At 28.8% G+C, this 22,101-nt stretch overlaps 1 protein-coding gene across 1 annotated transcript in view; it reads right to left on the bottom strand.

Annotated features, from left to right (window-relative positions):
* The window catches only part of LOC142327273 (uncharacterized), a 164,918-nt gene that overhangs the window by 30,458 nt on the left and 112,359 nt on the right, over positions 1 to 22,101 (bottom strand). Inside the window, exons 10-18 of the mRNA XM_075370165.1 lie at positions 20,017 to 20,094; positions 17,992 to 18,096; positions 14,108 to 14,237; positions 8,167 to 8,300; positions 7,881 to 7,966; positions 7,314 to 7,470; positions 4,424 to 4,594; positions 1,547 to 1,673; positions 84 to 166 (exon numbers count right to left, since the gene is read on the bottom strand). Of these exons, the coding sequence (XP_075226280.1) occupies positions 84 to 166; positions 1,547 to 1,673; positions 4,424 to 4,594; positions 7,314 to 7,470; positions 7,881 to 7,966; positions 8,167 to 8,300; positions 14,108 to 14,237; positions 17,992 to 18,096; positions 20,017 to 20,094 (1,071 nt within the window). The remainder of the gene's footprint in view (positions 1 to 83; positions 167 to 1,546; positions 1,674 to 4,423; positions 4,595 to 7,313; positions 7,471 to 7,880; positions 7,967 to 8,166; positions 8,301 to 14,107; positions 14,238 to 17,991; positions 18,097 to 20,016; positions 20,095 to 22,101) is intronic.

Here is a 22,101-nt window from a genome sequence, read left to right as displayed (position 1 = left end):
ACATATTTTCTAGAAATCAGAGGGAAAATTAGCCAATTTTTAAAATAGTTAGATTTTTACACTCTTCAATTTTAAAACTATACCTGCAAAGCCTCTTGGCCAGCACCAGGGACTAAATTATCAGGACTATGAAGACCAAAACTGGAATCAGAATCACGATTTTTACCTGAAAGCAAATAAAAATGATTTTTACTTAAATTCAGTTCCTGTTATAATTTTTAAATTATTTTTAATAACTTGTTAATTACTAGTAAAGTTATAGTAAATCCGTAGTGAGTTAATTTAATTAATTCAGGCTTGTGTTCAGAGTTTAGGGTCACTGGTGATGTGCGCCATGTCTTATATGTTTGTCCCAGGTATGAAGCTGAATGTACCAAAGTAGCTAGAGCTTGCGAGGATTAATTGTGGTTTTGATCTGCAAGTTAATTGGAAAACCAAAAGGGAATGGAACATAGTTTTTGGCTTCCTTAGATTCTTAGCCCTGTGGAAAATGGCTGAGATCTGATGCTGTTATAGATAATAGACAGAATAGCAACCTGGGTGGCTAGGGACCTGTCTGGGTGCTTATTTCGCCAAGATAAGCGTTTTGGCATTGAGCTTTGATTAGCTTAGAAATTTGCTGTTAGGATGAGATGGATGTGTGGAGAATTCTGTAATGGAGCTGCAGTGTTTGAGGGTGTAGGCATTGACCTCACTAAAAACACATTAAAAGCTATAATCCTGGTCCTTTAAGTGGACCAGAGCAGAGAGAGAAAGAGTATGTTTTCATTAGAGGCTAATTAAATCTGTGAATCTGTTTCTTGATTTTTAAGTAAATCAAGAGTACTTTGAGTAAATTGAATTGTAGGACTTGTCGTGATCAACACTTTGTTTTGTTGGTATAAGGATAATATTTTTGGTGTTTAAAGGCTTAATCAAGTAATGATTTGAGTGCATAGTCTAACCGAAGTTAGATATAGAAGAGTTTTTGTGTGAAACCTTTGGTGTTAGAGGAAGGCATGGGGATCACGCTTCTGCAAATCAGTTAAGGGTTGAGGATTGAGGGTTGTAAGTGCAGGTAGTCATGGTTGGAAGAGGCCATACGAAGGCAATCGTAGGTTGTGTAAATATGCTAATGGAAATGTCTGCTGAGTCATTTGCACCTATGACATTCTGACAGAAACCAAACTGATGTCTGTGTTGTGTTATCAAGTTTAGAGGATCTAAAACCCAACCTCCAGTAAAGCCCATCAGGGTTAGGAATGGAAGGGGTAGTATGGCAACCTGGATTGCCACAAGGTGGGTGTCTTACCCTACAAGGGTCAGAATGCCTAGCACTATAAAATTAAACAAATTTAAAAACTGGTTAGTTCAGTTTTGATTTTAAGAAATAAAAAACAATAAAAATAATTGGTTTTTAGTAGAAACATTTTTTCCTGCCTACAAAACTACCCTAGGACTATTACACCCAACAGAAAATGGACGGTATTTTACAATATTAACTCTTTTTATAGAAAACTGTAATAATATAATAATTAAAAATACATATGTTTATATCTGAACCAACCATGATGATTTCTGTGTGATGGACTATTTGACGGTGTACTAACAGAATCAGTATCACTTTCTGTTTCAACTGATAAATCTAATGCTTGCACTGCTTCAGTCAGTTCATCAGGAACCTGTTTCTGACCCTGAAAAAGTATAACACATTTGTCACACCTGAGATGATTAATATTATTACTTGTAATAGATTAGTTCAAATTTAAAACAGAATTAGCAGTCATATATGTATCTAAGAATGTTGAGATATAATATTGCTGATAAAAAGTTACATATTTAATCAGAAAAATATTTGTATTTGTTTTTTAATATTTGTATTTGTTTAATGTATTTGGTTTTAGTACGTTATGCTTTCCTAATAAGACTTGTTCTGCATTTATTCAACAGGAAACAAAAATCACTACATCGTTATATATACTGCAAAGTTGAATTTTTAAGTAACATTGAAAACTATATATATTAAAATATATCTTTAGAAAATATATCTGTACACAAAAGAAAAGTTTATAAAAAATAAAATAAGGTTTATAATAAAATGAAATAATTCTCTTGTTTTAATAATTTTCAGATATATGACAGCTGAATGAAGAAGAGAGTGAAAAAATGACAAAACAAATAAACATTCTATAAAGAGTAATGTAACCTAGTTGGAAATGTTTAAAGCTCCAGAATTAAAAATTTAAACATAAATATTATCTTAGGCAGCTAAGATTAATAATTAAGATTAAAGGAAAATATTATTCAAGTATGGTTATTGAGTAAATCACCAATGTAACTGTATTGTAACACATTGTTATAAGCTGCTACATGTTACGTTCAACTCTCGTCTGTTACTAAAGTCCTTCAAACAAAATTATAAAGCTGCAAGAGTTTGATTCTAGAGAATGTTTGATCTGTGTACACATCAATCAATTCCTATTTTTTTCATCCAATTATGCCACAACCGTACTGTAACTGATAAATCATATTCCTTCTAAGCTTATTTGTCTAATGTATATAGTTAAGTTTTTGAACATCTCCCTTCTGAATTTTGAACATTGTTACATTTATTCAAGATGAATTAATTAAGATGATCCCAGTTATTTTATTATTGAACTGATGCTGAATATTTTATTCATTTAAGTATGACATTTTTAAATTAAATGTAATCTTTAAAACAAGTGAATTAAAAATAAATGATATAGTCTGGTAAGTAAGTCATGTTGATTAAAATAGTAAGCAGCATGGACTCTTTGTTCAAACTGGAAAGGAAAAAAGACGAAGAAAGAACCTATCAAATCCACTGCAGAATAGTCTATGTAAAATTTTGAACATTGTTACATTTATTCAAGATGAATTAATTAAGATGATCCCAGTTATTTTATTATTGAACTGATGCTGAATATTTTATTCATTTAAGTATGACATTTTTAAATTAAATGTAATCTTTAAAACAAGTGAATTAAAAATAAATGATATAGTCTGGTAAGTAAGTCATGTTGATTAAAATAGTAAGCAGCATGGACTGTTTGTTCAAACTGGAAAGGAAAAAAGATGAAGAAAGAACCTATCAAATCCACTGCAGAATAGTCTATGTAAAAGCCTCTTGGGATGCTGGGATAGATTACATGTGATTTGAGATTTACATAATATTTAAATAAAAACGCTTTTTCAACACTTATACACTTGTATTAAAAAATGAGTATTTGTAAAGTAAACTCAGATTTAACAAAACTAAAAAAATTATATTTATCAATTTGTGTTATGTTATAAAATATGTTACTTTCTGAAGCCACACAGAGTTCTGTCTGGTACTATTTAAGGTTATCTCACAGTATTCAGAGTAGTTAAAAATGAGCCAAAACCATAATAAAGTTAGATTAATTCATTTCCACCATATCGTAACATTTCACAAATTTGAATATTAAACTAGCAATGTAAAATTAAAATCAATAAATACAACCGACTTAAAAATCAGCAAAGTGTGTATAAGCTAGACCATTGTGTCAATTATGAAAGATATTAAAATCTATAACAATGGAATCAATCATTTCAATAAAAAAGGCAATCCTTTACTATATCAACTTTGTAACACTTCTGTAATACAGTCAGCAAATGTTTCTTTGATTTGGCTGATTCACGTTTAAATCTGCACAATCTCATAACTGGTGTGATAGTCATTCAGTTTGCATTACAAAAATCTCAATAACTCAATGTTTGGGATTTAACTTCTGGATAGAAACAGAACAATGTAGCTCTAAAAATTTATTTCCCTGTTACCAAGGTTCTTTCCATTAAAACTAGCATAATGGTGCTAGTTTCTAGAAAAACCATTCTAGAAATTTAGAAGCCATTCTACCTTTCATTCTAGAAAACCATTCATTTCTGGAATGAAACCAACATTCTTATTTATTGAAAAAATATATAAAATCTTTTTTAGTATTTAATTAAGTCTAGCTTCTACAAAGATTCTAGCCTTCAAATTGGAGAAGATATAGTTCTCTAAAAGGCACCAACAAACTTGTTAGATGTCCTTCTGGAGACTTTAGTGACAACAAAAGGACCCTGAAGGTTAACATCCATTATGAAAGTTCATGCTCTATTGATTAGTATACTATGGCAGGGTAAAAAAGAGCTAAGCTGGAATTTTTCTACATCAGAATATCCTTACCCAAGTATTATCAACTTTCTATTAATAATATTAGCAAATACTGTAAGAGTCCAATGCAGCAGATAGGCAGCCTGATATATTTGTAAATACAAAAAATCAGCTGAAACACCAACACAATTACAAAAAACCGACATCTGTATTTCACTATCAGAATGTGTAATTAAAATTAAATCTAGTTTTTATTATATTCTCTAATCAGTCAATCTAGTTAAATCAAAAAGATTTAGCCACCTGTGTAAGTAGTAATAATGAATCACTGTGTTTAAGTTGTCCAGGTGCATCTGAATCTTGTGATGATATGTGGGATCCTTCAGAATCACTTGATTCTCTTTGATGTTGCCTAGTTAAATACTGTTCTGAATTTTCCACCAGTTCTTGCATTTCTGCTACTCTCCTCATCACCTAAATGATAAAAAAATATATAGTATATATTATTTCTAATCTACAAAATTAACTAACTTGCATTTAAGAAAATCTGATGTGGACACCACATGACTTCCTTGTACGCCTATTAAATTACATATACGCATTTTTTTAAAATGAAAAGTACATAAAATTTTATTTCATTAATAACTTGTGACATTTTTTCATATTTTTTTTGTCATTGATTTATTATTCACTGTAAAAATTATTTTACAATCAGATGTTAATAATTATTAATAAATGAATATACAGCATGATTCAAAGAAACGGGAAATTAAAAAAATTAAATAACGTTAATGAAAAGCTTTTTTTAGAAAATGAATTTTATTTCATGTAATTGTACAAATGTTGCCATTTTAGGATACATACATTTTTGTTTATTTTTTAAAGATGACCTCCTCTTCTACGTAAACACTCACGATGTCTCTTAAATCGTTAAATTGTTCATGGTTTGACGTAACATCTCAACTGGAATTTCCGCAATTGCTACTCGGGTCTTTACCTTCAGTTCTTCCGTTGTAGCAGGTCTACTGTGGAACACTTTGCTTTTAAGGTGAACCCACAAAAAGCAATCGCAAGCTGAGAGATCAGGTGATCTGGGAGGCCATCTAATGTTACCATTTCGTGAAATGACACGTTGTCCAAACAATCGGCGTACAGCTGCCATCGATATTCGTGCAGTATGTGACGTTGCTCCGTCTTGTTGAAACCAGACTTTGTTAAGAATTGGTGGAAATCAATTTTGTTGTTCCACAACAAAGGTTTCATGCATGGCTAAGTAACGAGCCAACGTCACTGTAATCGCAAGACCGTTGTCATCCTCAAAAAAATAAGGGCCTATAACACCGTAAGATGACATAGCACACCACACGGTCACTTTCTGGCTGTGCAACGGGCGCTGGTGTAGCTGCGTAGGATTTTCTTGTGCCCAGTATCTGAAATTTTGCTTGTTAACAAATCCACTGAGGTGGAAATGCGCTTCGTCTGACATCCACAGTTCGTGAACAAACTCTTTGTTATCATTTATCTTCTGAAGCATTACATTACAGAATTGTGCTCGCACAACTGCATCGTTTGGTTTCAGTTCCTGGACGATCTGCAATTTGTATGGATGGAATTGCAAGTCCTTCACTAACATTCTTCGAACACTTGAACTATGCAATTGTAAAGATGCTGAGAGACGACGGATTGACCGATGTGGACTTTGTGTGACAGCATCTTTTAAAGCTTGAACATTCCGTGGTGTACGGACGGTTCGCTCACGACCTGGAGGTTTCTTTTTCATTGCCGAACCAGTTTCCTCAAAATTAGATATCCATGTTTTAATTGCATGTGCTGATGGAACACGGTCGTGCCGTCCCAGATTAAAATTCTCTACATGTTCCCTCCACACTGTCATTGTTTTTGTAAAATGCTTTGATAGCAAATGCACGTTGTGCACCACTCCAAGGATCCATGACAACTAAATGGCAGGTTAGGTTAGAGAGGAATAATAATCCAAATATTTCATTAATTAAAATTTTATCTTGCTGTAACTCTGGAACCAATGAAAATAAGTACCACTTATGATATCATTGAAAAGCTCTCAATGAGGGCTTATTACTGCAGTTAAGAATAAGTCCAAAATTCAATTTTTTTTTAGATTTTGATCTTCTTTTTTGAAAACGTTTGGTTAAGTCAATTGCAATTAAAAAGGGGAGGTACACAACTAGATGCTACAACAAATCCAAAATGTCAACATCCTATGGCTAATCGTTTTTTAGTTAAGTGAGATACAGACATCATGCCAAAACTAGTCAAAATGGATTTAGGGATGGACAAAATGGATATTTCCATTGAAATCTGAAAACCGAAATTTTTCACATTCACAATACTTCCTTTACTTCATACAAGGAAGTAAAAATGATTAATGTCATAATGTATTTACATCAGGTTTTTTTGGCTTTATAGTGAGAATTATTCTGTAATTATGTAATATACTTTGTTGTTATTCATCAGGATCATATGTTTGAAGATAGTCATATACTTTGTTCAGATGTTCCTTTCACTTATAATACCATTAATCTTGACTTATTTGATGATGACGGATTGAACTGCAACTTTCTTGATTGTAATTAGTGAATTAAAAAAAATTCATTTGCAAACCTAACAATTATATTATCAATCAAAGAAGTCACTTTCCCCAAATTCATTAAATCTGATCTTTCCTTTTATACTTCAATTTTTAGCAATCTTATCAACTTAATCTATCACCAACTTAGTCAATTTTTGGTGGTAGACTAAGTTGATAATGCACTTTACATTACACTTTGTGCATACACTTTCCATCACATTTTCATCATTTTTACCTCATAAATTTATCAAAAGTTGCATAGGATAAGAGAATGCACTGCTGTAACCATGTTTTAAAATATTTTCTTTGGATAATATGCAAAGGTTGATACAAAGACACAATGATATTGCATTAATATGTGCCCTATATCTCCTATTACTGATAAATAACTGTAAAATCTTTTTAATAGTTGTTTATTTATTTTGAGTGGTAAGTATAAAAAAAATGTAGATGTAACCATGTTAATCAAATTTAGAGATTTCAATAATTTAAAGTGTTAAACTGGAAATGTACATTGCAAAGCAAGTGAGATCTACATTTTATTATTTAATATAAAATGTTTACAAACATAAAGAATATGCATACCTCTTCGTTTTGTGCTTCAACAAAAGCATTGTCACTTTCCAGTATTTCCATAGATACAACACTCTGCATATCAATACCGATTTTATCTTCACCAGTAGTATCATTTCTTTTGTATCCATTACCACAAAAACCATTCTGATCTTTTAATCTTACCATCCTGAAAATAAAAACAAATAATACAAAAACAAATGTAGCAGAAGTAGAAATTAATTTTTATACTAACAACACAACACCAAACATGTAACTATAACTAGAATTAAATTATAAATCATGCAAATTTAGGTTTTGCAGCCTTTTATTTAAAAAAAAAAAATTATAAGTAACTTGAATTCACTACAACACTATAAAACATAAACCAAAGAATCAAAATTACTATTTATTAAGAGGTCAGCTGATACCGCCTGCAATGTGTTGTCAGAAATCTGTATTCACAACTTAGCCTAGTAAATGCAGAAATTTAATAAACTTAACATATTAAAAATAAAATTACAAAATAGAAATTAATTAATTAATGTATTCTTAATAAATCTTTTAAAAACAATTAAAAGATCAAAAATATATACATACGTATTATTCATATTATTGTCGACACAATTTCTTGGTATTACATGTCCGTGGCTTCGAGGCAAACTTAGGGTTCCATTAGATCGCTCCTGTAAAATAATAGTTACGCTTAACTTAATTATAGCTAAAAAAGCCACTTAATACTTTTTTATTTTTAACAAAGTAATTTTGGGATGTGTATGTATGTATAACAATAAATATTAACATAAAAATAATTTAGTACATGCACACACATATACATATCCGTATATATACGTATATTTATTTATTTATATAAATGAAAACTTACATTTTTAACGGTGGAATAAGGATGATACACAGGTGAAGAAGTAAAATTAACTATTCTGTCATCATTTAGTTCATCTACATCACAATAACTCCATGGTGCTGGTCTGACAGCATGCTGGGAATGATATAATGGTGCTGAAAAACAATTTATTATTTTTCAGTACATGATAATTAAAATTTGCAGGTAATTATTAGTTACTGTACCTAGTTTTAATATATATTGTTTTTGTTTGGTGTCTGTAAAGGTCCATAACTACAATGTTTGTAGGTAGCATATAATTCATGTTTAAAAATTACAAAGCTCTGCTTAAAAACCCCATGCATATCATCCTATCTTAGTTATTTTAATGCAGTAAAACCCCTTTAAGGATTTATCTCTATTTAGCTATTGTTTTTACTAGTAATTTAAACATTTTTATGTAAAATCATTCTTTTAACCAACAACCTCTCACTATAGCTAACAATGTACTCTAAATTTTAACAGTTTTGAAAAATGTTCCAGACATTTTTTTTATTCAAATAAAATATTTAAAAATAATTGAAAGTTTTGTGTATTCAAATAAATCAAGATAAATGTTAAGCACTTTACATTAAAGCACTTAATGTTAAAGTGCTTAAGCATGTTAAGCACTTTACAGTGCATCAAAAAAGCAGTTACTGCATCAAAAATATAAATGATTATAAAAAAAATATGTTCGTTATTAATGTTAAAAAATATGTTGTTCAGTAATGACTTTTAGAGTGAATAGCAGCTCTAATTCAGATTACTTTCAAATTATTGCAGAAATGTGTTTCATGATCACTATATTAAGCGACAAAGTATTTTTTTTTTGTTCTGAAGTTTGTTACTGAATTAAATTTAGGTAATGAGGTATGATAATTTTTGACAAGTACACATTACTCAATTTTACAACAGTACAAAAAGTTTACAAGAAATTAATTTATTTATAAACAAATCTTTCCATGTTTTGCCATAAATAAATTTTCCTATGAATATTATTATTTTCTCAATGAATATTATATTAATAAATCTCATCTTTCATAAAATAAAGTTTGTTATTTCCACAATACAGTATAAAGATAAATACTGTTAAACACCATCAAACAAGTTATTACTTTTTCTCACATATTAAGACTACAGAAAAACTATAAAAATAATTTTTTTTGTATAAAGTGCTGTGATAATAATAAATCTCTTTTTAAAACTTATATTTATTTAGTTTTTTTATATATCATTATTAAAATAATTTTACCTATTTTTATGTTATTTATCTTGTATGCACAAGTTTTGATTACCAAATGCTCAAATTATCCAATAAACATAACTCCATTGTACAAGGTAGACTAATAAGGAAACATATTTAACTTCTATGTTTATATTTATTAATTATATATGAGGTCTGTACAGAAAATAACCGAACTTTATTTTTTGTGGGGCATTATACACCACGTGATGAAGGAACCTAAGTTGTCTCACCAAAACTTTGGTCTTTTTTTGCAGATTTTTTCATGTAACAGTTGTCAAATGTCTTAATAGTACGCATGGTTCACTGTTTCACCTTGAGGCAAGAATTCAAAATGCACAATTCCATTAAAATTGAAAAAACAGAGAGCATACTTTGGCATCGTTTCAAGACTGATGTGCTTTCTTGGGGCATAGAGATCCTTTGCCAGTCCATGATGATTGAACTTCTGAATGATTGGTGATGATTGAACTTTCATCTGAATGTTATAGATCTAAACCTTGCTTTTGTTTCCCATTATGATTCTTTCCATGAATGTTTCATCGTCATCAGTTTGCTCAAGAAGTTGCTGACAAACATCTACTTGATGTTCTTTCTGCTGTTCAGTCATCAAATGAGGAACAAACTTTACTGCAACTCAATGCATGTTCAGTTTTTCAGCCAAAATGTCATGGCATGATCCACCTGAGATGCTAACCTCTTCTGTAGTCTCTAACAGTTCTCAAACAGTCAATCAATGATTTGCACACACCAGATTGTTGATTTCTGAACATGACTGTCATCAGTTAAAGTTGAAGGTCTTCCTGGTCGAGGGTCATCTTCAATTGACTGACGACCACTTTTAAATTGTGAAAACCATTCGTAACATTGCGTACAACCCGAAAATCATCTGTGTAAGCTTGTTTCAAAAAAGTTGAAACATCTCTGTGAAAGATTTCTTAAGTTTCATGCGCAATTTTATGTTGTATCATTGCTCCAAAAAATCACATATTACAAACATTGCTACTAACACTTAAACACTTTGCACTCAAGTAACAATAACACAAAAACTAAATGAGATATAAACAATACAAGAACATTTGGTTACAGAGTAGGTTAAGCAGAACACAATGCTGCCAACTGCTTATCACTAAATATCTCCATTGGCATGTAATTAAAAATGTTTGGTTATTTTCTGAGCAGACCTTGTAATTTGGTAGCCCTGCATTTGATCCCTGGTCAGCATGGCATTTTTCAAAAAACTACAAAATTCATTATTATCTACCAGTAACTGTTATTGGATGTCAGCTTGTTGTATAAATAAATAATTATCATTATATGTCAATCTATGTGGTGGAATGGTTGCAACTATGCCTTTAAACTGAGGTTCCAGGTTCAAGTAATGGTTAAGCATAGATTTTTTTACACTACAAATCGTTATCATCTATTAACAGCTGTTACAGCCTATTATTGTTATAAAAAGTAAATAAATAATTAACATTTTCATTTCTTATATTTCTGTTAGGATTATCCTGATTGATTTGAATGATATTTTCTGGCATTCCTAGCATTTTCATTCTAACATTTGTGGATGATCCTAGTAGTTTTAAAACTGAAGGTATCTGAAATGCGTCAACTGTAGGTGTTACAGTGACAATGCTAGGAATGGCAGAAGGTAATATTCAAACTAAAAAAAAAAAAAAAATTATTATTGTCATTATCATTATAATAATAAATATCTTCACCAAATATTCAATAAATGTATCCATTCATTTATTTTTGGATTTGATATATTATTGTACTTTTAATCTTTTAATTTCCTGGCGAATATAGGTAGAATAGCTATATTAAAGAGGAAAGTACAGTGATCACGTCAAAGATGGAGGAGTATTGGGGTTTTTGCAAATCTTGTTTTGGAGTAAGTCATGTAGCAAAAAAACGTATTTATGTGTGTTGCACTTGGCCTTATATCTCTGGGCTGACCAAACCAATTTTCTTCAAATTTATATAAAATATTTCTATATATGGGGCAATGATCATACTAACTTTTCTCTAAAATTCATTAAGGAGATGGGATATCATAAAAAAACCGATTTTGATTTTCTTCAGTGGCATTTAGAAAAAAGTTTATTAAAGCAAATTTTTTTATCTACAGTGCATATATACATTTTTTGTTCTTTTGCTCTATCTCCCTTCGGTTTAAATATATTTCAACATTTTTTTGAAATTGATACATATATAGAGCTATCAAAAAAATGACTACAATTTTTAAAAATTATAAACTCTGGACCTAAATATAGAAATTTTTTTTTGAAATTTTCTTTTTCTTATTTTAGCCTTTATTGAAGGTGTGTTAGAGTTAAAGAGATTTTTACTCAAGCAGATTTGTTAAGCTTAAACCCATTAACTATAAACATTTTTAGAAAAAAAATTATTAAAATTTATTCCCCATCTCTAAAAACATATTCCTGTTGTTTGTATTTTTTTTCTTTTAATTAACTCTTTTTATTTTTATTATTATTATTATTTTTTTAAAAATAATATTTTGGGCAATTAGAATTAAAGTAGCTTTGACACCTATTTAGAAAAGAACCTAAAATGAAAAGCAATTTTTTTCATTACTTTTACAAAAGTTATATTTTTAAACAATTCTTTTTTAAATTATTATTTTTTTAATAGGAATAACTTTTTTATAGATTTATTTCCTAAATTTTTCCCATATAGTAAGGAAGCCCCTAAAATTAAAAATCTTTTTATATAAAATTTGGGAATTTTGAAGCTTAAATCTTAATTTACTAATCATGATTTGATTGGTAGCTGAGAAAGTGATGTAATACTTTGCCAACATTTTAATTACGCAGAAAATTTAATGAAAGATGTTAACATTTTTTTTTTATTTTGGCATATTTTTGTACCATTTATTAATAATAAATCTTTATTTTATATAAGCTGATTGCATTTGTACATTTTGAGTTATCTCTTTATTTCTCAAATTTACCTTGGTTCTGATAAATTTACTCTCTCATTTGCAAAAGTTAGAACTCTTTTTTAAGTGTCATTTCTTATTAGTCACGATTTCTCCATGTAAGTTAACACTTTGCTTTTGAAGCTCAAAAATGGGCACTATGTGGTCCTATTATCTACATGGCAAAAGTCATATCAGATAATTCCTTCTAGTGTGATTGATGTTCATATAATTATGTTGGCTTGCTTAAGTTATAAATTATTTTTGCACTGAATTATTTAAAATAGTAAAGTGACTAAAGGTAGTATGAATATGTTTCTCTGGGATAAGTGCATCTGACAAGTTTGGTGCAACTAATAAGGGGTCAAACTCCAAACTTGTCCTAGAAATGCAGCGCAGCTAACAAAGATACAAAAAGCTAAACAATCAAATTAAAATTACATTTTCAGATAAACTGAGATGTGGTTGATCTAGATTGTATCTGATGAACAACAAATCTCTTAGTTTTTAATAATATGCAGCCACAAGCAATGATGATTGAACCTTGGCATCTGCATTGTTATTGTCACACAATATTAGAGCTTTTAAAATTCTTAAAACATTATTAAAGTAGCAGTGGTTTGATACTGTAGTGATATGAAAATTATGAATTTCAAACATGTTCGAATTTCAGATTCAAACTCACTGAAACAGGACAGATTAGCTATGCAATGCTCCAGTGTTCAGCTCTTCAGTCGATGTCTTGCAAACATCTAATGTTGAAACATACCAGTGTAAGAATTGTATTGATAATAAAGATCTGTTTATCACCTTTCTTAATAAAGTATGGAAGAGATCAAAAGCTTGTTGGTGAATTCAATTAAAAATACAGATTCCATGAAGTTCAGCCTTCTTCTTTAATGCATAGGCATTGGAGTTTTTCCACATTTTAGTTTTTACAGTTTGGTTAAAGACCTTGACAATGGAAACTTTTTTTATCAAAGTGCATGGAATGGTGATTGATTCTGCATTGTTTCAGCAGCGCTTCTTTTGAATTGAACCACTTAGTATCGTTGTCGGTCTGACAGTGTTTCATTTTATGTCATTTCAGTATGATAGCTAGAGCCACAGTTACATCTTCAGTAGTCTCCTTACCACACATCAATTGGTAACACTAGGCTGCTGCGAGGGTGCTGTTTTTCAGGGGATGCAATGGGGTGCTCTTATAATACCCGCATGCATTTGTAAGAGTTTCATCGTACAAACAGGGTATGTGGTAGTAGGTTAAGACTAACTGTTACATGAATCAGGTCAGGTCACTCTTGATCAACGTATCTTGGTTACCTGGAAATCTAGTTTAATTTAATCATTTAGTTTTTTGTATCTTTGTTAGTTGTGCTGCAGTTCCAGTTCCTTTGTTAGTTGCACTGAACTTGTCAGTTGTGCTTGTTCCAGAAGCCTCATACAGTTCTTTGGGGATGAATTTTATTTGTTTCACTGTGGGCTAGTTGATTGCACTTTGGACTTGAGCAGTTGCATTTGTCCCAGAAGGACAAGTTATATTCATAATACTACAAATACTACTTTAAATAACATTTTTTCACTACTATAAATAAATATACAGTTATAAAGCAAATATAACGTTTGTGCTATACTTTAAATGTAAATAAGGACAAGTAGAAGAGAAACATTCACTGCACATACTTATAGCTTCAGCAAACCAGATTTAGGCTTACATCTATAACTTTATAGTATAACATATTTTAATATATTACCAGCATCCTGTGTCCAAATATCAACATCCTGTTGAATATGAAGATTTTGGCCAGTCAATAATTTATAATATCCTTGCAACACAAGAACTAATTCTTCTGCATCACGATCTTCCATACTAACAGTTACTTCCTGAATAAAAAAAAAAATCCTAGTAAGACGAAGATCTCTTACATTCATCTCTTACGCTTAATGTGTTGTTACAATAGTTTTGTATTTTTAAATAATATATTTATGTCAATATATACAGTACAACATACACAAAATGTTTTTATAATAATACAAGTACCTTTACGATATTTAAAAAAAAAATTTGTTCTAAATCAGTTTTATGAGAAAACATAAATATAATATATTAATATATATATATATATATATATTTTTTTTTTAAATCAATTCTTTTAAGAATCATACTCCTCTGTACTATATACAAATATATATTTATTTTATTAGCTCAACTAAAGTATAGAATAAATAAAGTAGGATGACTTATCTTATTCCCCTATATATGCAGGAGCGCTTTCACAATTTACTTGCATCATCAGCTGTATTATATACTCATATATTCATCTCAAATTACATTACAAACTTTGTAAAATATAATAACGTATCATACATTTATTTATTTTATTAAAAATTTAAAACCTTTAATCTTTTTATTTTAAACTTTTATTTAGTTAAATTAAAAATTAAAACAACATTTAAAATATGAAAAATTAATTATTTAAATTAATATTAAAAATTAAATTAAAATTAAATTGTAAAAATTTCTACATATGTAAAAATATGACATCAAGGCATAAAATAAAATTAAAATTAAAAATTCATATTAAAATCAAATCAAAATAATTTTAAGTAAAGTAATTATGCATGTTGTCCGTTTAACAACTTACTTTACTGTACTGATTGAAATATATTAAATTATACATCACTATCAAAATACTGTCATCCTCATATCTGTGTGAAGATTGATCATATTAAATTTATTTTTATATTTATATAATATATATTTTTAGAGTATCTTTCTAAAATGTCTAATTTCTTACTATTTGTATTCATATTATATTTTTTAAATTCCAGTATTTTTAAATTTGTCCTAATATCAGATACTGTAAGTTTATTCTTAATCAGATGATCAGATATATTAGAGAAACCCAGTTTACCTTTTTTATAATTTCTAAAATGTTTCAAGGATCTAGCCTTAAATGATCTAGTAGCCTTTCCTATGCAAATATGGTCACAAACATTACATTCAATTTTATAAATACCACTGAAATTATATAGATCAGATGAATCATTATGTTTATTACTTATTAGGCATTTTATTATGTGGTTATTTGTCTGGAATGCAGGTTTAAATTTATTATTATCATAAACCTTTGTAATATGTTCAACTATTTTGTAGTATACACATATTTTAAATATACATTGTCAACTTTTTTTATGCTGTTTAATCTTATTAAATGTGTATTATTTTTAATTTTTGACATTTGTTTATTATATAAATCATCTACTAAAGAATTATCATAACCATTATATATGGCTATTTGTTTTATAATACCTATTTCTTTGTTTAAGTTACTTTTATTTTCATTATACTCTGCATAATTAATAGCTCTATTTACCATGTTTGTGTAAGTACTAATTTTGTGTGACCACGGGTGATTCCTATATGTGGTTTCCTATATACTGAAGTTATACATTGATTATTTTCATTATTAATATTAACATCTAAATAATTTATTTTTTTATTATTTTTTTACTTACAAAATGTTCCTTGAACTTTGTGGTTATTATTTATATTTAAAATCTTCTTACAGTTATCAGAGTAAAAACAATATATATCAGTTATATAGAGTTATCAAAGTAAAAAATAAATATTTGAATTTACTTTTAATTGTATTTCAGACATTATTGAATATTTTGAATTTTAACTACTTTTATATTTTATTAAATTCTATCTTTTATAATATTTTCTTCATAGATTGGAAAACTTACAGCTCCTACACCTCCTTCATGTTTACACATTTTTAAATTCTCTTGAAAATTAATGCATTTTTGTGCTATTTACAAAAATATTACAAATTTAAATTTAAATTTAAATTTTTTTTTTTTTTTATTAGACTTACACCTAACTTAATAACCACATAATAAAATATTAAAAAAAATAATAACAAACTAAAAACATTTATTGGATTTTATACAATTAAATGTAATCATGGATGCTATTTATACAGGAAAAACGAATAAATCCTTTAAAAGTAGATTTCTTGAACATTATAGAAATTACAAAAATAATAAATTAGATTTATCTAATATGACACATCATTTAATAAACAATAAACATTCTATTTCTGATATTAACACAAAAGATGAGTTACAATTAAGTATATAAGAAAAATATTACATATATAAATAGAAACAAAATTTCAATCAGACAGTGTTTGAGGTTGACAGTCTTATAAAAAACTGCAACAGATGCACTTTTATAAATTAATATGCAATTATTATTATTTTAGTATTTTTATTTTTAAATCTTTATTAAGCATTAACGGAATTATTTCCGTTATTGGAAACCATATGAATCATGACTGAAGATGCAGGATCCTGCGAAAGTATTTTCATGAAAAATTAAGATAAAATATGTCTTATCTCAAAATTCTGTATTAAGTAGTGAGAATATTTTGTACTACAAAATATTGAGGCAAGACATATCTTACCTAAATTTTTCATGAAAAGTACTTTTGCAGTATAATATATACATTTTATAACATATATATATATATAAATCTGTATCCATAAAGTAAGTTGTATTTTACAGGTACTTTTTTTGTGCTGAGTATTTCTTTGCAAATAGTCTTCAGAGTAATTGCAAACCATTTTCAGATTTTTTGAATTTTGATTTTCTAAGGGATGCAAAAATGTATGGCACGGTGGCTGAACTAACACAACCACTGTTACTGTATGTGCAATGCAACTGGCTGCACCTGTCCCCAATTACTTGAGTGAAAACATAAAATATAAGTAATTAAAAAATTGAAAAAAAAAAAAAGAAAAACAAAGTACTGTTAGTGGTGTTTATCAGGTAATGCTAAGAACTGAACAATACATTTTTACTTGTGCGAAGTACATGTAACCAGTTATAACTAATATTTTTAAGATGTAGGCCAACTGCTTTGAAACCCCACATTCTTAGATCACTTAAAATTTCACGTTCTGTACTGACAAAATTTGCTCTAAATAAATTATAATACACTGATAGTTTTTATAATTTGATCAGGCTTTAATTTTTATTTTGCTTGATGATATCACCACACATTATTATTCTCACAAACATGAGTTAAATGGACACAGTGGGGTCCAAGGAGCCCTCTGACTAGACGGGAAGGATGAGCAAAGTAAGCCATGACTGGATAAATATCTCCTGACTGCAATGGGAAATGCATGTAACCATATAGAGCTGGTAAAGCCAATTCTAGTATAGGTACACACACACACACACACACACACACACACACATGCGCACATTTTTGATAAATAAAATATATAATTTTATTGTACTAATTATGTAGGTGTAATTTTTATTTTCACCAGTTTACTAATAAAAGAATTATATTTTATAAATGAAAATGTGTAAAAAATATTAACATACACAAAAAAAGTTTGACAACTAAAATATTGTTTTATATATATCATAAACTAAATTTATTATTATTGAAAAGGCATCTTACTATATATTAGATTGTGAGCCTGATGAAACTATAGGTGTATAAAACTGAAGTATGCATTGTGAATGAATAAAATGAAAACTTTCTGTGTCAAAAATAATAGTTTAAAAAGTGATGTTAATATTTACAGCTTCTTATAACATTACAGAAAATCTTACCTTTTGAAGAGCTGTTGGTAAATAAAGAATAACAGTACTGGATATTTGATCTTCCCTCTGTACCTGAACCATTGACAACTGTTCTATATCTGCAAGAGGCACTGGCTACAAAAAAAAAAAAAATTAAAATTTGCATTAAACTAATGTTATAAGCTATTATTATTATTATTATTATTATTATTATTATTATTATTATTATTATTATTATTAATATTATGTATGATTTCTCTATACTATCACTTAGTGTGATAATTATGTATTAAAGTCATCAAAATATAATTAATGGAAAATAATATTAATTAAGAATAATTAATAATAAACCATCAGAGAACAATCTTTTAATGTTGAATACTATTACATTTTAAAACAATTACATTAAATAAAAAAAGAATTTGATTATGGACTGTGTATACTATTCAAAAACCATAGACTGAGCAATGAGAAAATTAATCAAAAAGATATAACTACTGAACATCCAAAAGTTCATTAATATTATATGAATAAAATAGTTACAGATAATTCTTTACCAAAGACTTTCATTTAATATTGTTAATGGTCATCTTATTGAGAATAAATTAAGGAAATGAGAAATTTTATTCCCATGTAAAAGATCAGTCTGTCTTTAAAGAGAAAAAACTCTCATATGGGAATCATAATTACGCACTGAAAGCAAGGATTTTTAATGAGACTTAATTTTTACAAAAATTCAAAAAATGTCATAAATAAGTACTATAGACTTATAAAAATTATATTTTAAAGAAAAGTTGATTATAGCTGAGCTATAAAAAATAATGCTGTACCTGATAAAGAATATAAAATAGTCATGATACAGTCATGACTGTAACAGCAAGAGAAATCATAAAAATACAGATTTCTTTTTCTATTTTCTTGGTATTTTACCTAAAACAACTAAGTGTAATAGGAGTTTTCTTCTTCATCATTGTATCTGTCAGTTGATGAGTCAATGTCTTGCATGTAGTCCCCATTTTGTTTATATTTTTACATTTCCCTCCTGTGTCATTATTTACCTTTTTCATCCTCCATCCTTACTCATCTATTCCATCTATCTCTTCCTGGGATCTCATTATTTCTGTTCAAATATTTATCTGTTCTCTTTTTTATGCCTATCACCCAAGAACTCTCAATATGTCAGTTGTTCCAGCACATCAGCTATGCTGAGTTCCTTGCTTACAATACTATTGTTAATAATCCCTGTTAAATCTGTTAACATTAACAACGTCATCTCTTCCATCTGTGGTTCAACTACTTTCTTTACCTTCTATTTTAACAAACAGTATGTTTTAGGTACACAGCTTGCTCTTTGATCTGGAAGCTACACAGGGATTTGTCAACAAATTGTGGAATGGCCCACAAATATGGTTGTTATTTACAAATACTACTAACAATAATAAGCAGTCACAGACAAGCATGGTGATTTTGAGGTATCATAGTTGCAGAATTTCACCAGTGTTTTTATCAAACACCACAAAATATAAAAAAAAAAAAAAACTTGGTATAAGTAGTAAATTATGGTGTAAACTATTAAAGCATAATCTCAAAATAAAATTTTAATAAATAAATTCAGATTGAGGTAGTTAAAAATCTTGATTAAGTCAGAGTGTCAGTTATTTTATTTGCACTTTTTACACTGATCTAATTATTTTAGCGACTGCAATTTTGTTAAAGTAAAGAAGGTATTCAATCAAGCTTATTTATTTTATTTATTTATATAAACATTAAGATATTTTATCTAATTAAATCATTCAATAAATATCTTTTCAAAAAAGATGATTATAAAGAATTTATAAAAATAAAATAAATAATATACATATATTATAAATTTTAATAATTTTTGTTTATACATCTTGAAATAAATTTGATATATTTTTCATTAATTCCCAGACTTACTTTAAGATAATACACATCGTGCAATATGTGTTATGTATGCATATATTTAACAGACTGTAAAGTCATATTGTTTATTTAAGATCAGCAAATATAAAGTAAAATTAAAGAAAAAATTACCATACTATTCCTCAGTCCAATAATCTGACTAATACCCAATTTAGGACTAACCAAAATCACAGTCTCCATATTGCAATCCTGCAAAACACAACAAAAAACAAACCAGAATTTTACAAGAGTTTTTTTTATAAGAAACAGTAAAAATAAAGTTAATTAAAAATAAAGTTAATTATTTATCGTTTACCTATTGTAATAAAAATATAATTAATTATTAAAAAATACATTTTATTATGAGGGATATCTCTAAATTAAAGACCGCAGGGAAATTTTTCTTCTTAAGGTTGGCGAACCTGTGTCGTTTATGGCCACACTAGTATTGTATACACTGCTACTGTAAGTTGTTGTGTTGTAGTATCTTTGATTATCTGTGAGTTATTACGTTATTAAATGAATAGGAGAATTGATGTTACTGTGAAATACATGGAGCTGTCCTTTTTTTAAACCATCAAAACATTAAGCCGATTGAAATTCATAGTCAGTTGGTTGCTGTGTACGATGATAATGATAATGAATGAAAGAAATGTCCGAAAATGGTGTGAAAGATTTAGAAATAACAGAATTAATGTGTACAATGAAGAACATTCGAGGAGGTCCTCGATAATCACTGAGGACTTGTTGAAATGCGTCGATGATGAAATCAGAAAAGAGCGTCACTCAATGATTTCCAACCTGGTCCTCCTTTTTCCTGATGTTTTAAGAGCTGTTATCAGTTCACATTGTTCGCATTGTTCACGACCATTTAGGCTTCAGAAAAGTTTGTGCATGTTGGGTGCTGTACGTCTTAACGGAAAGTGACAAAAAAATCTGAATGGGATCCGCTTTGGAATTTTTGATGCGCTACACAGAAATAGGTGAGTTCCTTAATTCAATCGTTACCGTCAATCAAACATGGATATCATATTGCACGCCAGAGAGAAAATGGCAGTGAAGTGAATGGTTTCATCCTCAATCCAGACCAACAGACTGACAAAGGTCAAATCACAGCCATTTAGATGCAAACTGATGGCCACAGTTTTTTGGGATCGGTTTGGCATACTGCTGATTGATTTCATGCCATGTGGAACGACTATAAATGCAGAAGCCTACTAAAAAAATCTACGTAAGTTACGGCGCGCCATTCAAAATCAGTAATGTGGGTGGCTGACCGACGGCGCATCCTGCTGTACGATAATGCACGTTCACATGTTGCGGCTCCGACACCTCATTTACTTAGAATATTTGGATGGGAAATTTACAATCACACACCACACAGTCTGGACTTAGCTCCTTCTGATATCCCTTTATTTGCGAAATAGAAAGAATTTTTGAGTGGTAAGCAATTTGCAGGGGACGATGAACTTAAAAATCCTGTTAATAAGTGGCTAAATGGACTGGTGGCAGAAGAATACAACAAGGGTATATTGTAGCCGGTGTATTGCTGCGATAAATGTCTTAATTCATGTGGCAATTATATAGAGAAGTAGTATAAGGTATGTAATTTAAGAGAAATAAAAAAAAAAATATAAAGTTTTCGGAATAAATTATTTTACAATGAAACGATCTTTACTTTATTGTTAACCTCTCGTACTTAACCTTGTTACTGATTAAACAGATTTATTGTTATACACACTGATATTAGCATTATTTCGGTTTTGCTCATGGCACAAAACAGGTCTTTATTTAATTTATGGCAACATATATAAAATAAAATTACTGATAATCACTTCAGTTTCTGAATCAAGCCATTGCTTTTTTATCTCCTAATAAGACTTCTTAAAGTAATAAGACATTTCTGTTAGCTGTCATATAAACAACAGGCTGGTCAATAATTAAATTTCTTTCATTAATTTTAAGAATAGGTATAAATCCATTACTTCTAAAGATTTTACAGCATTCCTATAAGAAATTTTGAGGAAAATATTAGTATAAAACTAATTTTATGATGATGCAATTCAAAAATGGTTAGAGCAGACAGGGGAGAGCTGCATGAAGATTGATTCAGGAGCTGAGGGAAGTTCAATATCAAAAAGAGGTCTAAAACAGGTAATAATCTTTTCCTTATTGTTTATTATTGCCCTATATTAAGTTATAATAGAAGGCCTGACT

This window comes from Lycorma delicatula, chromosome 7 (assembly GCF_047948215.1).
Source record: "Lycorma delicatula isolate Av1 chromosome 7, ASM4794821v1, whole genome shotgun sequence".
NCBI classification, from domain to species: domain Eukaryota; kingdom Metazoa; phylum Arthropoda; class Insecta; order Hemiptera; family Fulgoridae; genus Lycorma; species Lycorma delicatula.
The sequence above is the reverse complement of the archived record's forward strand: the minus strand, read 5'-3'. Positions and strand labels throughout refer to the sequence as shown.